General features: G+C 40.8%; 1 protein-coding gene across 1 annotated transcript in view; it reads right to left on the bottom strand.

Annotated features, from left to right (window-relative positions):
* Positions 1 to 18460, bottom strand: part of mmp16a (matrix metallopeptidase 16a (membrane-inserted)) — a 253187-nt gene that overhangs the window by 162452 nt on the left and 72275 nt on the right. Inside the window, exon 2 of the mRNA XM_043688130.2 lies at positions 2535 to 2683. Within this exon, the coding sequence (XP_043544065.1) occupies positions 2535 to 2683 (149 nt within the window). The remainder of the gene's footprint in view (positions 1 to 2534; positions 2684 to 18460) is intronic.

The following is an 18460-nucleotide window of genomic DNA, read 5'->3' on the forward strand; positions in this document are numbered from 1 at the left end:
TAGATACTTAATAGATTGTAGAACAGAGAACAGTACAGCTCAGGAACAGGCCTTTCAGCCCACCTTGTCTATGCCAACTATGATGCCATTCTAAAGTAATCCCATCTGCCCGCACATGGTCCATAACCTATTATTCCCTACTTGTTTATGTGTCTGTGCAAATGCCCCTTAACCATTCTATATCTGCTCCTTCCATCTCCCTTGGCAGTGCATTCTCGGTACCCACTACCCTCCCTGTCGCACATCTGTCTAAAATTTTTCCCCTCTCATTTTAAAGCCTAGTTAGTACTTGACATTTCCATTATGGGAAAAAGGCTGTGGCTATACACCCCATCATAATTTTATATACTTTTGTATAAAAGGAGAAATCAGTGATCATTCCCTAGCTATCATCAGTAATACTAGCTATGTATTCAAAATTTGCTTAACTCCACAAGCTGCCTGGCAGGATTTCAACCTGTGACCCTCAGCATTAATTTGAGCATTTAGGATGATTAGCCCAATGACATTACCACTACACCACTACCTTTCCCTGTGAGTGAGGACCTATGTACTAGCTTTCTATTCTACAGCATTGTTGGACTCTAATGTAGTGCACCACTGCAATGCCCTTGAGTCCACTTTCAGCATCAAGCAGGTATGGTCTTGATACTTCGTCCGTCAAAATCAGCTCAACTTGATGCATCAACTTTATTAAAGCCCAGCACTAATTCAAACTCAGACATTATATTAATGGTGGTTTTGGCAAAATATCAAGTGCATAGATCTAAATCATGTTTGGCACAGTGTGGCTCCACATGACCTCTGCTCCATGAAACATGAGGAAGAGAGCATCAAGTGCATAATACAGTAGACACTCATGGGGAAATGTTTTTATTGCTATTTTGTAATTAATAAAAATATATTGACCTTATTTTCCTTTTTCGGACAGTCAACTATCTGTCTAAATATGTCTTTGTTCTTTTTTCAAATAGCATCATCAGCTAATCTTAATTCAAGAAGAACATTGTAATTCTGTCCCCACAACAATATAATGTTCGATTTGTGGTGCTTCTAATGTCACACTTAATGTAATGAATGTCTCTTCTCATATCCTGAGATAGTCCTGCCATAATTGTTCATTAAAATTCAGAATTTTTCAAGCTCAGAATTTCAGCTGTCACTTAAAATTTTTCATCTGAAAACATAAATACAATAAGGATTTTTATTATTGAGTTAAGGGAAGTCATGATATCTGTAATGTTGATTTTTTTCTAAAAAGGTAACAATGTAGACATGGCCATTCTTTTTCAAAATATTATTTATTGCACAGATGGACAGCCACTTATGATGTTCGGGTGCTGTTTCGGGATAATTATGGTAATTAATGGCGCTGTTTTTTCTAATGTAATGCAACTTAAACACTCCTGTATTGAGATTATTGTCAAGGATATTTATCAAGCAAAATTCAGAGTTAACATTCAACTGGTTGGGCAGGATGGTATTCCAATTTAATTCTAGGAGATAAAGACGTTGCGTGGGGTGAGTACCAGATTGAGTTTTAGCTAGGTGTGACAACATATCTCATGTATTTCTTCCTTTATAAAATCTTGAAAAGTTTTTAAATGAAGACTCAATTTTAATGTCTTGATCACAGCTGTTTCCTATGCAAACACATGTTGGGAAAGGCTAGCTGGCCTGAGAAATTGTATGACCACTACTCATACTAAGACAAGACAGAACAGATACAAGTTTCTCCCCACACTGCCTCACAAGTGATCTTCGAGCTTTCCATGTGAAATCTAATGGCTTGGCCAAGAGAAATATAAAACTCATCCCAGTGAGGAAAATAGCTTTAAGATTTTTAAACTTGGATCTGCCATCCTTTAGTCAGTACTGTAGTACCCAGGACTCAGTTAGGTTTCACTGTTATAAGAGAGAGGAAGCTTGTTTGTAATATTAAAAGTCGAAGAGGAAACAGGAGATGCATTTTCAATGAGAAATTTTGGGCAATATGCAAGGTTTAACCTTCAGCTTGGAGGATTGTATGTACAGACTGGAAACTGTCTCAAAGACCCTTCAATTTAAATGTTCAACAATTTTAGATTCTTAGGATTGGCCCAGTCATTGTACAATGTTAAATTATTATGCAACTAACACTACATTTCCAAGCTTCCTTCAAGGCTGAAAATTATCTCTCAATTGTCTGCAACTTACTGGCAAGTATTTTCATTAGAGCTTACGCTGCCTGGCTGATGGCTGTGCACAACGGTGGAACTGAAAAGAAGCAAATCCTTCATCTGTATGATTGGAAGGTATATACTGAATATAAATGAATACTTTACATTTCCTGCTACCTTCAGACATTATAACTACATTAATAAGTGGCATTTTCACTTAAGATGAAATGGAAGAATTGTATATTTTCTCATTTTATTGAAAATGACAGCACTGTTTCTCAAGTGAATTGCAAATAGGAGGTGATAGATGTCTAGCAATCATTGGTAGCACTTGTGAGCTGGTGCTGGTGGAAGGGGTGAACAGACATTCCTTACTCTATTGTGTTTTCATCCAAAGTCCCCGTAACTTTAATTCCATAGAATTGCTGCATAGCAGCTACAGCTGCGTGCAGGGACTGTGAAGAGCGCAATACTGACATTCTGGGTTCACTAGCTTGAAGATAGCCGTACTTCTGTAACCATATCTGGAAAAAAAAAGAAAAAAGCCAATTGATCAGTCTATTATATCCATTAAAATCATCAAAAAAATCATTTTTTTGAAAAAATAACTAAGGTTTTTTGCAAGGGGAGCACAGTATTTCACATGTTGATGGTAAGAACAAAATGCTGCAGATGATAATGATCTGAAATTAAAACACTCAATGAAGAAGTTAGCATCCATGAGAGAATACGTACATTGTCTCAACTATGGACTTGAACATTCTGAGGAAGGGTTGATATCCTAAAAGTATTGTCTGTTCACTCCAGTGACACTTATCCTGCTGTTTCCTGCATAAATTTAACATCAGAACTAAGAATAGCCATTTTGAGGCTCCCAGGTGTTTTTCCCCCCTCTCACGTTAGAGGCTTAGAGAAGTAGCTGTCTTTCTCAGACTCTCTTTCATTGAGGGTCTCCCTCAAAAAATACAACCTTGGAAACCCGAGGTTCCATAGCATAGCATATTTACGCAGATAACAGTGACAATATTTGTGTGAAGCAACATGTTCACTGTTGAAACAGAAGACTATAAGTTCAGAAGGGAAATTGGTGTTCAATTCCTTCACTGGCAGAGGTTACCATGAATATCCTACCTCCTCAACCACCCTCTCACCTCACCTGAGGCATGGTGACTCTCAGCTTAAACTATCATCAGTCATTCTTTCTCCCTCTCTCTCTGTTTGTCTCTCTCTCTCTCTAATCAAAGGGCAGTGCTATGATCTGATAGACTTTGACTTGGCACATTCTGCTGCTCAGAAGGCCTGAAAACAACTGGACGCAACTTCAGTTGTTTTAGAAACAGTTACGTCACCAGGCATCATCTCTTACCTCTCACTGCCCCTCTATACCTTAACCTACACCTTCAATCTACACTGTAGTTCCTCCGTAGCTTTATTGGCCACACCATGCCAACTTATACCTCCACCTCAATGGAACCTTCACTCCAACTCAAGCCCTTCACTCACCCACCATGTAACCTTAACTCCTCTATAGCCCATTCTGGTTCATGCCTCTTATCCACTCCAAATGGTCCACCATGCCCCTCCCATCCTGGACCATTGCCACCTCTACAATCACTCACTCAGCATTCAACTTGGGCAGACCTCAGGAGTGATGTGGAAATAAAGGTACAATACTGCTAACAATCTAATGCAACTCCAAGCTCAAACTTATTAGTTTTTTAAAAATGCTTTATTCATGAAAGCCATTTGAAGTTTTTAAAATTTTGTGTGTTCCAACTTCTCATTAAATAAACTTTGATTCAGACCCCTTTAATTCAAAGAAAGTGAATTATTTGATGGCTTCTTTATACTGAATCAAACTGTGAACTCCTTGCTAAGTTAAGCTTAGCTTTTGAACTCCCAGGCAAGCATTCATAATAGCATGGTAATAGCCCTTTGGAAATGGTAAATTAAAACTACATGATATTTTGTCTAACCTACATTAGATGAATTGTCAATCAAAGCAACACAGCAGATTTTTTTAAAGATTATCACTGACATAGAAATCATACAGTAAAGATAGAGGCCATTCATCCCATTCAGTCTGTACTGACCCTCCAAAGAAGAGCCCACTCTATTCCCGTAGTCCTGCTAATCCACTTAATCTGCACATCCTGGACACTATGTGGCATTTAAGATGGCCATTCCTGCTATCCTTCACAGCTTTGTCTGTGGAAGGAAACTGAAGCACCCGGAGGAAATCCACACGGCGATGAGGAAAATATGCAAACTCCACACAGATAGTCACCCAAGGCTGCTCTGAAGACTAAATCTGTTTATTTCAATTTAACATGAAGTAGATTCTTTAAAAAACAAGTCAAGACAGAAATCAGAACATATATGGCCTTCAAAAGCACTGAAATCTGTAGCATCAATTTGTGACCGACAGACTGCAGGTTAAGGCACTTGGCCCAGTGAAACTGGGTTTTGTCTGAACTCAGCACAAAGTTCAAATGATCCTGCTGACTTTAGGTTCCTCAAACAAAGGAGATCTTGCTCTGCATGCCCATACCTTCAGCAACAGTGGAATATTTTAAGAAATGGTGGTGAAACATCCACATCCAGGTTTTATTAAGAACCAGCAAGTCTTCTGAACCTGACCTGACTCCATATTAGACATCTTTAAAATTGAAAATGTTGAGATTGGATTTCCATTTGCTTATAAATGTTGACATTCCAATTCCAGCCTACTCATTGCTTTTCAGACTAAATTACCAGAAAACTATGATGAACGTCATTGGATCCATGTCTTTCACTAATCAAGTCAGCTCTACACAGGAACCTTGATTATCCGGCATTCAGATTATCTGGCAAGATCGCAAAGTCCCAATGCTTGGCTAAACTATGTTATTCGGCATTCAATTATCTGGAATTCGATTAACTGAATGAAATACTCCCCACCCGTGTTCTTCAGATAATTGAGGTTCCTCTGTATTCAGATTCCCAGCAGGGCAAGAATAAGCTGTAGATCACGAATATTAAAGATGAAAATAACACACAGCTCTAAAATCTCTCACTTTATAAAAATTAGAACTTGTGGGAGGGTGCTATGTTCTACAAACAGATTTATCAAAATGGATAAAAATTTGGGAGTTATCATTCTCCAAGATAAATATCCTGTTTTGTATTTTTCAATGTGCTAAAATTGCAATGGCTGCAGGACAGTATGCCAGAACAGGGAAGCTTCAACGCTGACTTTTGGCTGGGGAGATAGGAACCCCAGCAGAACATAAAATCTGGACTAATGGGGTGAATGTCCAGTCATAGTTCTGGAAATGTAAATGGTGCATCGAAGATCTTGGGGTGCAGACAGACGATGACTGAATAGTTAGCACTGCTAACTAATTGAACCCATGTTCAATTCCATCCTCGGCAAGTGTCTGGAGTTTGCACCTCCACTCCCCTCTCATCCGTGTCTGCCTGGGTTTCCTCCGGTGCTCTAGTTTCCTCTCACAATCCAAAGACATGCAGGTTAAGTGGAATGGCCATGCTAAATCGCCTATAGGGTCCAGGGATGTGTAGGTTAGGTGGGTTAGCCATGGAAAATGCAGGGTTACAGGGATAGGGTAGGACATGTGCCTGGGTGGGATGTTCTTCGGAGGATCCGTTAGCACTGAATGGATCTATGGCCTGTTTCCATGCTGTAGGGATTCTATGATTCTAAGATCTTGGCAGCGAGTGGACGTGAAGATCAAAAGAAAAATGTTGGCATGTGAGTCCCAACATGAGATATCTATTAAAGTTACAATAATACACAATAATCTCATGCTCTTCATTGAAGAAAAGCAATACTCAGAGTATTATGCTAAGTGATATGAAACTCTAGAGAAAAAGAGAGACATTTTGGGTGCAGACAGACTTATGTGCGGTGATTTTCCTGAGGTTCTTGAAGACCCGATGCGTGTATACAATATGGTTGTAGGAAAAAGTTGCAGAGGAGAGTAACCACAAGCTTGGCATCCAATTGTGAAGTAGGTGAAGATGTGTGTATTCTGGAGGTGAAGATGATTATGTTATAGTTGCAAAGATATTATGAGAGAAGATAACTGCTGTAGTACAGGCCAAGGGCAGCATGAGAATCTCATGGTAGATTTGTTGACATACTTTGTGGGGTTTTGTCAAGAATTAGTGACAGACATTTTTTTATGCGAATGCTCCTGTGAAGCACCTTGGAATGTCTGACTATGTTGAAAGTACAATTTGCCTGCACAGAAATGATAGATCTGCTGAACTCTGTAAAATATGTAGGGTAAGGGAGCAGGGTTCTTGAGGTGGAGTTTGGATTACAAATTCAAAACTGATTGTTAGAAGTGTGGATTATACAAGCACCAAATGAACATTCGCCAGGGGACAAATCAGGGAACTAAAAGTAAGGTTCAACACCGAAGCTCTCCACTACCAGATTTAGCTTGAGAGATCATTTGGGATGCTTGAAGTTGATGCTGACTTTTATAAGAAATTAAACTTCATGCATTATTAAACAATAAAAAACAACATTTTAGAATCTTAACAGACTCTGATGTTTTTCATGACTCATGATATTGAGAAATGTTGGTGCTGGGAAATGAAGCATTTTTCATCATAGACTTCCTGAGGTCAAAATTGCAATGTCAAGCAATGAAGCAAAGACGAGGTCAAAAGGTTCCCAGTTTATATTTTAAGTTTTTTTGTTTAAATCACACGTCACAACTCAAATCACCTAGACAGCATTCTATGTTCTCACAAAATAGGGAAATATGCAATCTATTAAAGTCAATATCATACCAAATTCCCAAGAATAAGATTTGTTTTTTGGTTTAATCAATAACTTAAGTAACTTCTGACATTGGCTCTCTTGTTTATTTTCCTTGCAGCTGTAGATTCTAGTGAGGCTTCAAGGTCATTCCTAATCAAGGGGTTATGCCCAAAATGTTGACTCTCCTGCTCCTCAGATGCTGCCTGACCTACTGTGCTTTTCTAGCACCACATTTTTTGACTCTGACTGTTCAGCATCTGCAGACCTCATGATAAAGGGAAGGGAGTTAATTTTTGAGATATACAAATTATTTTTGAGACAGTTAGATCTACTTCTACAGCAGTTCTCCCAATCTTTGTTGTAACCTTTCAGCCTGATTGGCAGAATCTCTGATCCTATTCACCGGGTATAATGCATTTGTTACCTGTGAGGACAAAAGAGTAAGCAGTGTAGAAAGGACAGCCAGAATGAGACCAAGACATCACAGCTTAGGAGGCTGTCCAGAGATAGGGTGTATTATGATGTTGTGGCTTTAAGTGATGCATTTTATCCTGGTTTCTTTTAAGAGAGAGGTTGAATGAGAGGCAATGAGTAGTCTGAGGTAACGTAAACAGCTTGTGAGGCCTTGGAACTTTTTTTAACAGTTGCAACAATAGAAGCAGCCTGGATGGATCTGGCCAGCTCACACAGATCAGGATTTCTAGTTTTCTTTTAGCTTTTAGCTTCAGCAGAAGCAGCTGGAGTCTTGAAAAAGGAGAAGCTATTTTTCCCCTCTATTGGTTGTAGCTAGAAGCTGGAGTTTCTCTTCCTACTGCAGGCATTGCGTGTGAGAAAATCTGTTTGCTGAATTTGTCTTTTTTTCAAGGGGTGTGTTTATGGAATGTTGCTCTAATGGGACAGTTAATTAGTAATAGTTACTGCATCTATTATTCTGTTAAGTTTTCCAATAGAATTAAATTAGTCAAAGTTCTTCTTTCATTTGTTGAATTTTAAGTATAGTCTTTGAAGAAATGGTGTTTTGCTTAACATCAAGTACTTTGACCAATCAAATTGTATCTGGAACACAGCACCTTACATCTGCATTTAAAATAAGAAAAAGATAGGGTCTGGACTACCTTCTGAAAATATTTTGAGGGTGTTTGGTAAGGTTCATAACAAGTGGAAGGGGCAAAATATAATAGAAATAGGTATTAATCAAAACTCGGCATTTTTGGAGATAGACAGAGTCCTCTACAATGAAAAGAGTGAATCCCAAAAGGTGTAATGGTTCTCTGGTGCGAGGCTAAGGAATAGTATATGATGGCTATAGAGAAATTTGGGAAGGGAGAGCTTATGTCCAGTTGTCATAGTTCCTTTTCGAACAAATGACTTGGGTTGGGATAGGAAGGGGCAGGCTGAATAGCAGAGCTGTGTAGGGCCTAGGATAGGCAGTAGTGAAGTTAAAAGGAGAGGGAGAATGGAGCCATCCCAGGAACGGGGGGGAGCTGCTTCAAAATCAACGTGCCTCATCACAGGAGCACAGATGGGTAATTGTTGGGCATTTCTCTCTCATTTCTTGTGACTAGATATTGGTTTAAGTTAAGGCCATAAATACAGTTTAAAAACTTTGCATGGATAATGAAGACAAATAAGTTGTGAAGAAAGCTTATAGGATCCTTGGGTTTATAAAAAGTGGCATAGCATATAAAAGCAAAGAAGTGATGCTACATATCGACAAATCATTGTAAGACCATATTTAGAGCATTGTGTTGAATTCTGAGCACTTTATTGAAGGATGTATATTAAAGCCCTTGAAACACCCGCAAAAGAGATTTACTCGAATGATACCAGGAATCAGGGATTCTTGATATCAAGAAAGATTAAAGAAATAGGACTTATTCTTCTTAGAGCAGGGAAGATTAAGAGGTGACCTTATTGAGGTGTTCAAAATTATGATTAATTTTGATAAAGAAGGACATTCTGTTTCTCTTAGTTGATACGTCAGTAACTAGGGAGTCACAATTTCAAGATTGTTAACAGAGTTGTGAAGAGAGGAGGAGAAACCTCTTAATTGAGAAAGTTGTTACGATTTGGAAAGCATTGTTTGGGAGTGTTTTGGAGGTCGTTTCAACAGGAGGTTTCAAAAGAACGCTGGATGTATATTTTTGAAATGGATGAATTTACAGGGCTACAGAGAGAGAGCTGGAGAGAGGAACTGATTAGATTAGATTACATTACATTACAGTGTGGAAACAGGCCCTTCGGCCCAACAAGTCCACACCGACCCGCCGAAGTGCAACCCACCCATACCCCTAACCTAACACTATGGGCAATTTAGCATGGCCAATTCACCTGACCTGCACATCTTTGGACTGTGGGAGGAAACCGGAGCACCCGGAGGAAACCCACGCAGACACGGGGAGAACGTGCAAACTCCACACAGTCAGTCGCCTGAGGCGGGAATTGAACCCGGGTCTCCGGCGCTGTGAGGCAACAGTGCTAACCACTGATTGGGGAGCTTTTTTTGGGAGCCAATACAGACACGATGGATCGAATATCCTCCTTCTGTATGATAAAATTCTACGACTCTATGATTAATATTCTGAACTTTAAAACTAAATTTCTTTGCTTGATAGATGCAAGGGATTCTGGTTGTTTGGCTGACACAGATGAGAGTAAGATATTTATAATCAATGTTTAAGCAGAAGTCAGGTTGAAAGAAAACAGTATGGTAGCTCAATGGTTAGCACTGCTGCCTCCCAGCACCAGGGACCCAGGTTTGATGCCAGCCTCAGGTGACTGTCCATGTGGATTTCCTCTGGGTGCTCTGGTTTCCTCCCACAATCCAAAGATGTGCAGGTCAGATGAATTGGCCATAGGAAATTGCCCAGAGTGTGAGGTGCATTAGTCAGAGGGAAATGGGTCTAGGGGGTTACTCTTCAGAGGGTCGGTGTGGACTTGTGAGGCTGAAGGGCCTGTTTCCACACTGTAGAGAATCTAATCTAATCAAAAGCAAGGCACCATATTCCATTACATTAAGTTACATGTGATTCGCAAGTCCTGCACTATGTGGAAGTTCCTTAATATGCCCAGCGTTCTGGATGACTACATGTGTAGGAGATGCCTTTAGCTGGAGCAACCAAAGCTTCTAATTTTGGGCCTTGAGAGCCACCTGAGTGCATTTCTTGAGGCTGAGGGACAGCGTGCTCAGGACATGGTCACCCTACAGCTAAAGGAAGGTCAGGCAAAAAGGGAATAGGCGACTACCAAGCAAAAGAAGAACACCAGGCAGACAATGATTGAATCCCATGAGTGCATGTCTTTTGAAAACCATTTTCAGCCTTGAGAAATTGTAAGAAAGATGGCTGACCTTTGTGGCACCAATAAGCAAGGAATTGTGGGTGGTCCAGGTGTTTCAGGGTCAGGAGTGGGTGTAGTAGTAAAAGTATATACTGGCAATAGTGGCAGATTCTTTAAAGGGGTTGGGAAGTGGACAGGTACGCCTGCGGTGGTAGATGTGACTCCACGATGGTATATTGCATTCCAGATGCCAGGACCAAGCATGCCACAGAATGGCTGCAGGGCATTCTGAAGGGGGAGGGTAGATAGCAAGAGGTTGTGATTCATGTTGGGGCCAATGAAACAGGAAGACAAAGAAATGAGGTCTTACAAACAGACTTCAAGAAATTAGGTAGAAAGTTGAAAGCAGGACTTCAAAGATCATAATCTCCGGATTGGTCCCTTTGTCACACAACACTGAGTGTAGGGAAAAAAGGGATAAAGCAGATGAATGTATTGTTGGACAGATAGTACAGGAGGGAGAGATTCAGATTCCTGAGGCACTGGAGCTATTTTGAGGGAAGGTGGAAATGTACAAATTGGATGGGTACATCTGAACAAGAACAGGAGGAACCTTACTCACCAGTAAATGGATTTCAACTAGAGAAATAGGGGATAGAGTCCTGAAAAATAGTTCAGAGGGGAGAGAAGCTGATATGGAAATGGACAATAAAACATATGTGAGTCTAAAAAAGCAGAGGAAACAAAAGGTAAATTAAAAATGTTTAGTAAGGCTAAATAAAATATATTTTAATGCAAATAGCTCAAGGGATAAGACAGATGAACAGACAGTACAGGTAGGTAGGTGGGGATATGATATCATAGCTATAACAAAGACTTGGCTGGAATATGGGCAGGATCGGCAGCTTTCTGGTTAAAGGGTTTTCAGATAAATTAGAGATGGGGAGGGAAGTGGAGGAGATTCACAATATTGACCAAGGAATCAATTATAGCAGAGAGAATAGAATAGAATCCCTACTGTGTAGAAAGAGGCCATTCAACCCATTGAGTCTACACTGACTCTCCAAAGGACATCCCACCCAAACCTAATCTCCTACCCTATTCCCATAACCTTGAATATACCATGGCTAACCCACCAAGCCTGCACAGCCCCAGACACTACAGACTATTTAGCATGGCCAATCTGCACATTTTTGGACTGTGGGATGAAACCCACACAGACACAGGGAGAATGTGCAAACTTCACATAGACAGTCACCAAGGGTGGAATCAAATCTGGGTCCCTGGCTCTGTGATACAGTAGTGCTAATCTCTGAGCCACCATACCACTCAAAGTGTCAAGGGATAAGATCATGGAAGGATCATCAGGTAACACTATATGGGCAGAATTAAAAAAAAAACACAAAGGGGCAAACACATTGTTGGCTCCAGGCAGTTCTTTCAGAACGTGATAGTTCCTAAGTGACCCTGCACTATACAAAAATTGCATAATACAAACAACACTTAGTTTGACCTAATTGCATTATAATCAACACACACTTTAAAAGTTTGTTCTTTAGAAACAATGTTGCCTATTCACCCAATTGCGTTACAGCCAATCTGTGTTAACAAAAAACACGTTATACAAGAACTGCCTGTATGTACAAAAAGTCCCCTAACACAAAAGGCATTAAAAGTAGGAGATTTTATCAACGTATATATCGATATCTATCGATACATATAGCTGGAATAGTTTGTGTGTGTAAGGTGGAGAGGAAGCCAAATTCTTCAATTGGAACTAGGAGAATTCTTTTCGCCAGTATGTGGAAAGCCGAACAACAGAAGGATTAAATTTAGATTAGATTAGATTAGATTACTTACAGTGTGGAAACAGGCCCTTCGGCCCAACAAGTCCACACCGACCCACCGAAGCGCAACCCACCCATACCCCTACATTTACCTCTTACCTAACACTACGGGCAATTTAGCATGGCCAATTCACCTGACCTGCACATCTTTGGAGTGTGGGAGGAAACCGGAGCACCCGGAGGAAACCCACGCAGACACGGGGAGAACGTGCAAACTCCACACAGTCAGCCTGAGGCGGGAATTGAACCCGGGTCTTCTGGCGCTGTGAGGCAGCAGTGCTAACCACTGTGCCACCGTGCCGCCCGCAAATCTCGACCTAAGATTTGAAAATGAACCAAGGGAACTGGAAGGCATATCAGTAGGGGAGCATTTTAGAGAAGAAGAACATAATCAAGACAAACTTAGGCAAAATATGCAAACATTCAAATTTCCCTTGACAAATGGCATGGCGGCTCACCAGGGTCCCAGGTTCGATTCCAACCTTGGGCAACTGTCAGTGTGGAGTTTGCACATTCTTCCCGTGTCTGTGTGGGTTTGCTCCGGTTTCCTCCCACACTCTAAAAGATGTGCAGGTTAGGTGAATTGGCCATGCTAAATTGCCCATACTGTTAGGTGCATTAGTCAGAGGGAATTGGGCCTGGGTGGGTTACTCTGCGGAGGATCGGTGTGGACTTGGTTATAAAACTATCAAATAAAAGCATTCCTTCAAAAGCTGCTATAAAGGACAGATTTTCCTTCAACAGACTATAAAACTGTTCATGAAACAAGACACAGAGTCCCCTTCACAGATATGAATACTATTTGACAGAGCTAATTCCTTTTGTCAGATTTGGAGATCAGTCAAGCTTTCATAACGCAGTTCTGTCCCAATGCTGTACAAAGACCCGAGAGCTGAATACATTGAACTCTATGAAATGGACAGGAACAGTTGGCTAATTTCTCAATCACTTAACTAGAGGCTATTAATATACAACAGTCATTGGGAAATCTAATGCAGAATTTAAAAAAAGCCTCTTTGCCCAAGTGTGAAAATGTCAAATGCCCTATCACAGGGAGTGGTTGAAGAAAATATCATGGATGAATTTGAGGGTGTAAAGGGACGACCTTTTAGAATAGAGATAAGGAGAAATTTCTTCAGGCAGAGAATAGTAAATCTTTGGAATTCACTGCCACAGAAGGATGTGAAGACAAGGTCACTGAGTAATATTTAAGGTGGAGATAGATAGGTTCTTGATTGTGATGGGGATCAACAGTTACAGGGAGAAAGCGGAAAAATAGGATTGAGAAACCTATCAACTATGATTGAATGGTGCAGCAGACCGAAGGGCTGAATGGCCTAATTTCTGCTCCTACGTCTTATGGTCTTATGGAAGGCAGACAGCTATACAGGGAGAAGAGAATAGATGGTTGCAATGACAGATTTATATGAGGAAAGATGGGGGGAGGCTTGAGCAGAGCATCTATGTGACATGGTTGACATGCTTCTGTGTCACATATCCTAAGTAATCCCAGTTAAAGCACATGCAAATCCTTTGAATTAGAGATAAAAATGGCACCACTGAGCAAAGACTAACATTTTGCAGCTCCTAAAACTGCCTCACTAAGATTTCAGTACCTGTTGATTTTCTCCTTCCTTTTCTCTTGATGAACCCTATTCAAATCCTTGCTTATCTTTCAGTTTTCAATTTTAACAAGGGTTCTTTCCAAAATGTTAACTTTTCTCTTTACAGATGCTCACTGATTGGTTTCCAACAGTTTCTCTGCAGAATATGACATTTTCCTATTCCCAAGCTGAGTCATGTGAGATTGCCAATTAGTTCTGATTTAATTTTGTGCAGAAGTCCTATTATGGACGGATACTGCCCAAATATATTTCAACCCTTCAGGCTATCAGAGACAAATTACTTGAATCCCATTAATCCAGTCTGGCTTTGATCTCAGATCTTAAAATAAAAGACCAATTCATGTGTTACCTGCTTCTCCCAACTGCAAATAATTTTGGCAGTGCTTCAACTCCCCAAATTCTCTTACAGCAGTGCATGCACTCCTAACCATGAATGACTCTCTTAATTATTATGCTTATAGACAGAGATTTTCCTGCTTCAGAATTACAGATGGTTTCTGATAAATACTGTCTGTTTGTCTGGGGATAATTTTCAATTTAGCACGAGAGATGAAAGCAAGGCAATCTGACAATTTTCAAAATGAAACTGAATGGCAAAGTCTTGATTTCAATTCAGGGCAGAAATGTGTGTGGTATGTTATAATACAGGGATAACAAACCAAGCCAAATCAGCCTCACTATCACTGGATTCACAGCATAGTGAAAGTAAAACACTCAATAACCCTCAAAATTGCCCATTGTTCCGAACCAGATTTTACAAATAACAGATCTTGGTCATCAAGTTTATAGCCTAAACAAAAATTAATAATTTATTGATAACATAACTTCAGCAGAATATGAATAAGCAACAGGGTAATCTACTTAATATCTAGGTTCTAAAGTCCAATCTTCTTTGATCATAACTTAAAACAACAAATGCTGGAGATCACAGTGAGTCAGACAGCATCCATGGGGTGAGAGCACGCTAACATTTCGAGTCTGGATGACTCTTCAGAGCTGAAGTGAAGTGTGAAGGGGGCAGCATTTATGTCATAATTGGGGGAGACTTGTGGCAGTGGTGGGGTGGAGAGCGCTGGTCGAGAAAACATGTTGATAGCTCAGAGTAAATGATTGGAAAGTGAGAATAGCAGAACAAAGGTGTGTCTAATTGCCAGACTAGAAAGAGAGGGGATAGAGGACATGGTGACAGAAAATATAACAAGTAAAGCTAAAAGAAAGGGAAGAAATGGGATCTGGTTCACAATTTGAAGGTGTTGAACTCCATATTAAATCCAAAAGGCTATAAAGTGCCTATTTAATGATGAGATGTTGTTCTTCTAGTTTGTGCTATGATTCACTGGAGCACTGCAGCAAGGACAGACAAGTGGGCAGGTGAGCAGAACATTAAAATGACCAGCTACAGGAAGGTTGGAGCCATGCTTGTGCAGATATTCTGCAAAGTGGTCATCCTGCCTGCGTTTGGTTTCCCCAGTGTAAACTAGGCCACATTGAGTGCAGTGAATACATTGGACCAGAGTGGAGGAGATACAGATGAAATGCTGCTTCACCTGGAAAGACTTATTTGATCATAAATCCTACTTACACATAGTTAAGAGATAAATGAAAAAAATGAAAATAGCATTGTTGTAATTTGCCAGTTCAATAATCCATTTCAAATTATGGATACCAGACCTGCATGAAATCCTTGGATAATGGTTTGTTCATAATCAAGAAGAACTGTATACCTCGCTGAAATTCTAAAGTCACCAATTAATGCAAATAGTTTCAACAGACTTCGAGAAATATTTACTTATTTCCAGTAGTCTGGGATTCTTTCCTCAGAACATTCAGTATCTTGAAAGCAAACTAGAGAATGCAAAACATAACAGCAGCCATGGGAGGTTTTCAAGAATCACTCTGTCTCCTCTAAAACCAAACAAGAACAGATTCTCTTCCTTTTTTGCTGATCAGCTCTCCTTTATTGACCAATTCCACATTCAGACAAAAGTGGAGACTGCAGATGCTAGAAACCAGAGTTTAGATCAGAGCGGTGCTGGAATAGCACAGCAGATCAGTCAACATCCGAAGAGCAGGAAGATCGACGTTTCGGGCAAAAGCCCTTCATCAGAAATCCAGCCTCTATTCCTGATGAAGGGCTTTTGCCCGAAATATCGATTTTCCTGCTCTTCAGATGCTGCCTGATCGGCTGTGCCTTTCCAGCACCACTCTGATCCCAATTCCACATTCAACCAGCTTCCAGCCCTGAGCATAGCAACCACTTGCTGCTGGCCCATTTATAGTATCCTTCGAACAGTGATCAAGTTGCAATATTTTCCAGGCCTGTTCCCAACAGCAAGCATCTGTTTTTGTTCTCTCCTCCTTTAAAACACGCTGACGTTCAAAGGTTAACTCTTAACCTCAGCTCACAGTTCTAAACCAAATAAAATGAGAAAAATAAAGGAAATATGGTGAGGGCTTCTACCACGAGATGATACCTGGCTCCTGCAAGCCTTTTTCCACCCAAATATCAGCAACCCAAAACCTGGCCAATTTTAATTCTTCAACTTCTACAGATTATCCTTGGTCATTTTCCTGCCATTAGCTGAGATAAAGTTGCAGCTTTCCTTTAGTGGGAGCGCACTGCGGCTAAGCAGGAAGCTGCTACCAAAAGGAACAATCCTACCACTTAGATTAGTCAAGGAGAAGAGTTTATGATCAATTCTGACAATTCGTGAGATAGGAACCTGGATGAGGAAAGACATTTGCCTTGCTTTCCTTAGCCTACAATGGAAGTGGTGCATATGAACTTCTATTTGCCTAACTCCTGCTGCTAAGTTGATCTGTCAAGGAAGCTTCAACAATCTCTTTTTCGAAGCCGATAATTAACATAGCAGTTAGGAAGAGAGCCCTTTTTGTCACAATATTCCAAGTTAAGCAATCACTCAGCATGCTTTGGGAAATTGGGAATAAAGTGTTGATGAGGTTTAAAAAAAATTAAAGCATGCTCGGTTTTTTCAAAGCAGCAAAACCCAACCATACTAAGAGACACAAAAGGACATTGTGTAGCTAAATGAGACATCTGTGTAAATAAAACCTTGATGAGATTAGAAAGAACTCAACGGGCCTCTTCAGGAAGCATGCAGACTTTCTGGTCTTTCTGACCCACAGACCACAATCAGTCAAGATAGGTAACTGCACCTCCTCCACAATAACATTTAACACTGGAGCCCTCCAAGGATGCATCTTCAGCCCCCTACTGTACTCCCTGTACACCCTGTCTATTGCCAAATTCCAAATGAACGTCATCCACAAGTTTGTTGATGACATCACCACAGTAGGATGGATATCTAACAATGGTGAATCAAATACAGATGGGAGTTAGAGACCTAGTAACATGGTACAGAGAGAACAATCTCTCTTTCAAGGTCAGAAAAATGAAAGAACTGATCATTGATTTCAGAAAGAAAGGAGGAGAACTTGCGTCCATGTATGGAACTGAGGTTAAGAGGGTGGAGAGCATCAGGTTCCTCAGAATGACAATAACCGACAATCTATGCTGGACTTCCCACATCGATGCAACGGTTAAGAATGCACACCAATGCCTCCTCTTCCTCAGGCGGTTCAGGAAATTTGGCATGTCCACTAGCACCCTCACCAACTTTCACAGATACACCACTGAAAGCATACTGTCCGATTGCATCACAGCCTTGTTTGGCAATGCTCTGCCCAGGAATGTAAGAAATTACAGAAGGTTGTGTGCTTGGCCAAGACCATTACGGAAGCTAACCTTCTATCCATGGCTGCCATTATCATAAAATATCAAAAAATCAACAGGTGATCAGAATATGGGATTGGAGCCGCTCTGGACCTCACACTGACCATTGCACTCAGGGGCAAGGGAGAAATGCCCAGGTTACTGCCAGGCAGAGACCGGGCACCTGCTGAGCCTCTGGCAGGAGAGGACCTCATGTCTTGGCAATTGTAGAAATGCAATGTGCGGAGCGGCAGCAGCAAACAGGACACACAAGCCCTCGGTGCTGAGAGGCTGGAGCGATGCGGCGTCTGTCTGTCTCCATGGCCAGGTTGGTACTGTGATGGACAGACCGGGCTAGCACAATCAGAGGAAAGCTAGTGAGTCCACAATAGTTGCACTCCATTGCTCCTTAGAACAGAAGGCAGGGTGAGAGTGGCATGAGAAGTTTTGACCCCATTTCAGGTATCCCCTTCTCAAAGGGAGACAGTGCAGTGCCAGGCAGAGGAGGAGCACAGACACAGCCAATGTGGAGACTGCAGAGTTGCCCATGCCATTGCATCTACTCCAACTGTCCTTCTCCAACCCTGAAGTTCTGGCTTAGAAAGATCATACTCTCTCTGGCAGGACCCAGCATGTCTGTCCTATCCAGACCCTAATGCCCCCATGGTGACACAAACCAAACCTTCTGTGTACGGCCAGTGCCCCCTTGCCCTTTCCCTCACACCTAGGCTCACAGACCCCATCCAATGTGAGGTACTTTCCTGTAGTTTCCTTATTCAGAACAACCTTGATTATCTGAACATCAATTATCAGAATTTTGGACTATCTAAACAAGGTCCCACAAAAATGCTATCCATTATCCGAACAATCAGTTATCCGAACTCTGAGTTATCGGAACAAAAATACACCCCACCCATCTCATTCAGATAATCGAGGTTGTTCTGTACTTGTTCCAACTTTCTGGACTAAGTTTTGTTTCACAATAAATTGATAATTTTTGTGCTAATTAAAGTATCATGTTGATGGATCTTTTAATTTGAAGA

This window comes from Chiloscyllium plagiosum, unplaced genomic scaffold (assembly GCF_037043375.1).
Source record: "Chiloscyllium plagiosum isolate Xiang-an unplaced genomic scaffold, Cpla_swu_hap1 HiC_scaffold_4, whole genome shotgun sequence".
Lineage (NCBI taxonomy): Eukaryota > Metazoa > Chordata > Chondrichthyes > Orectolobiformes > Hemiscylliidae > Chiloscyllium > Chiloscyllium plagiosum.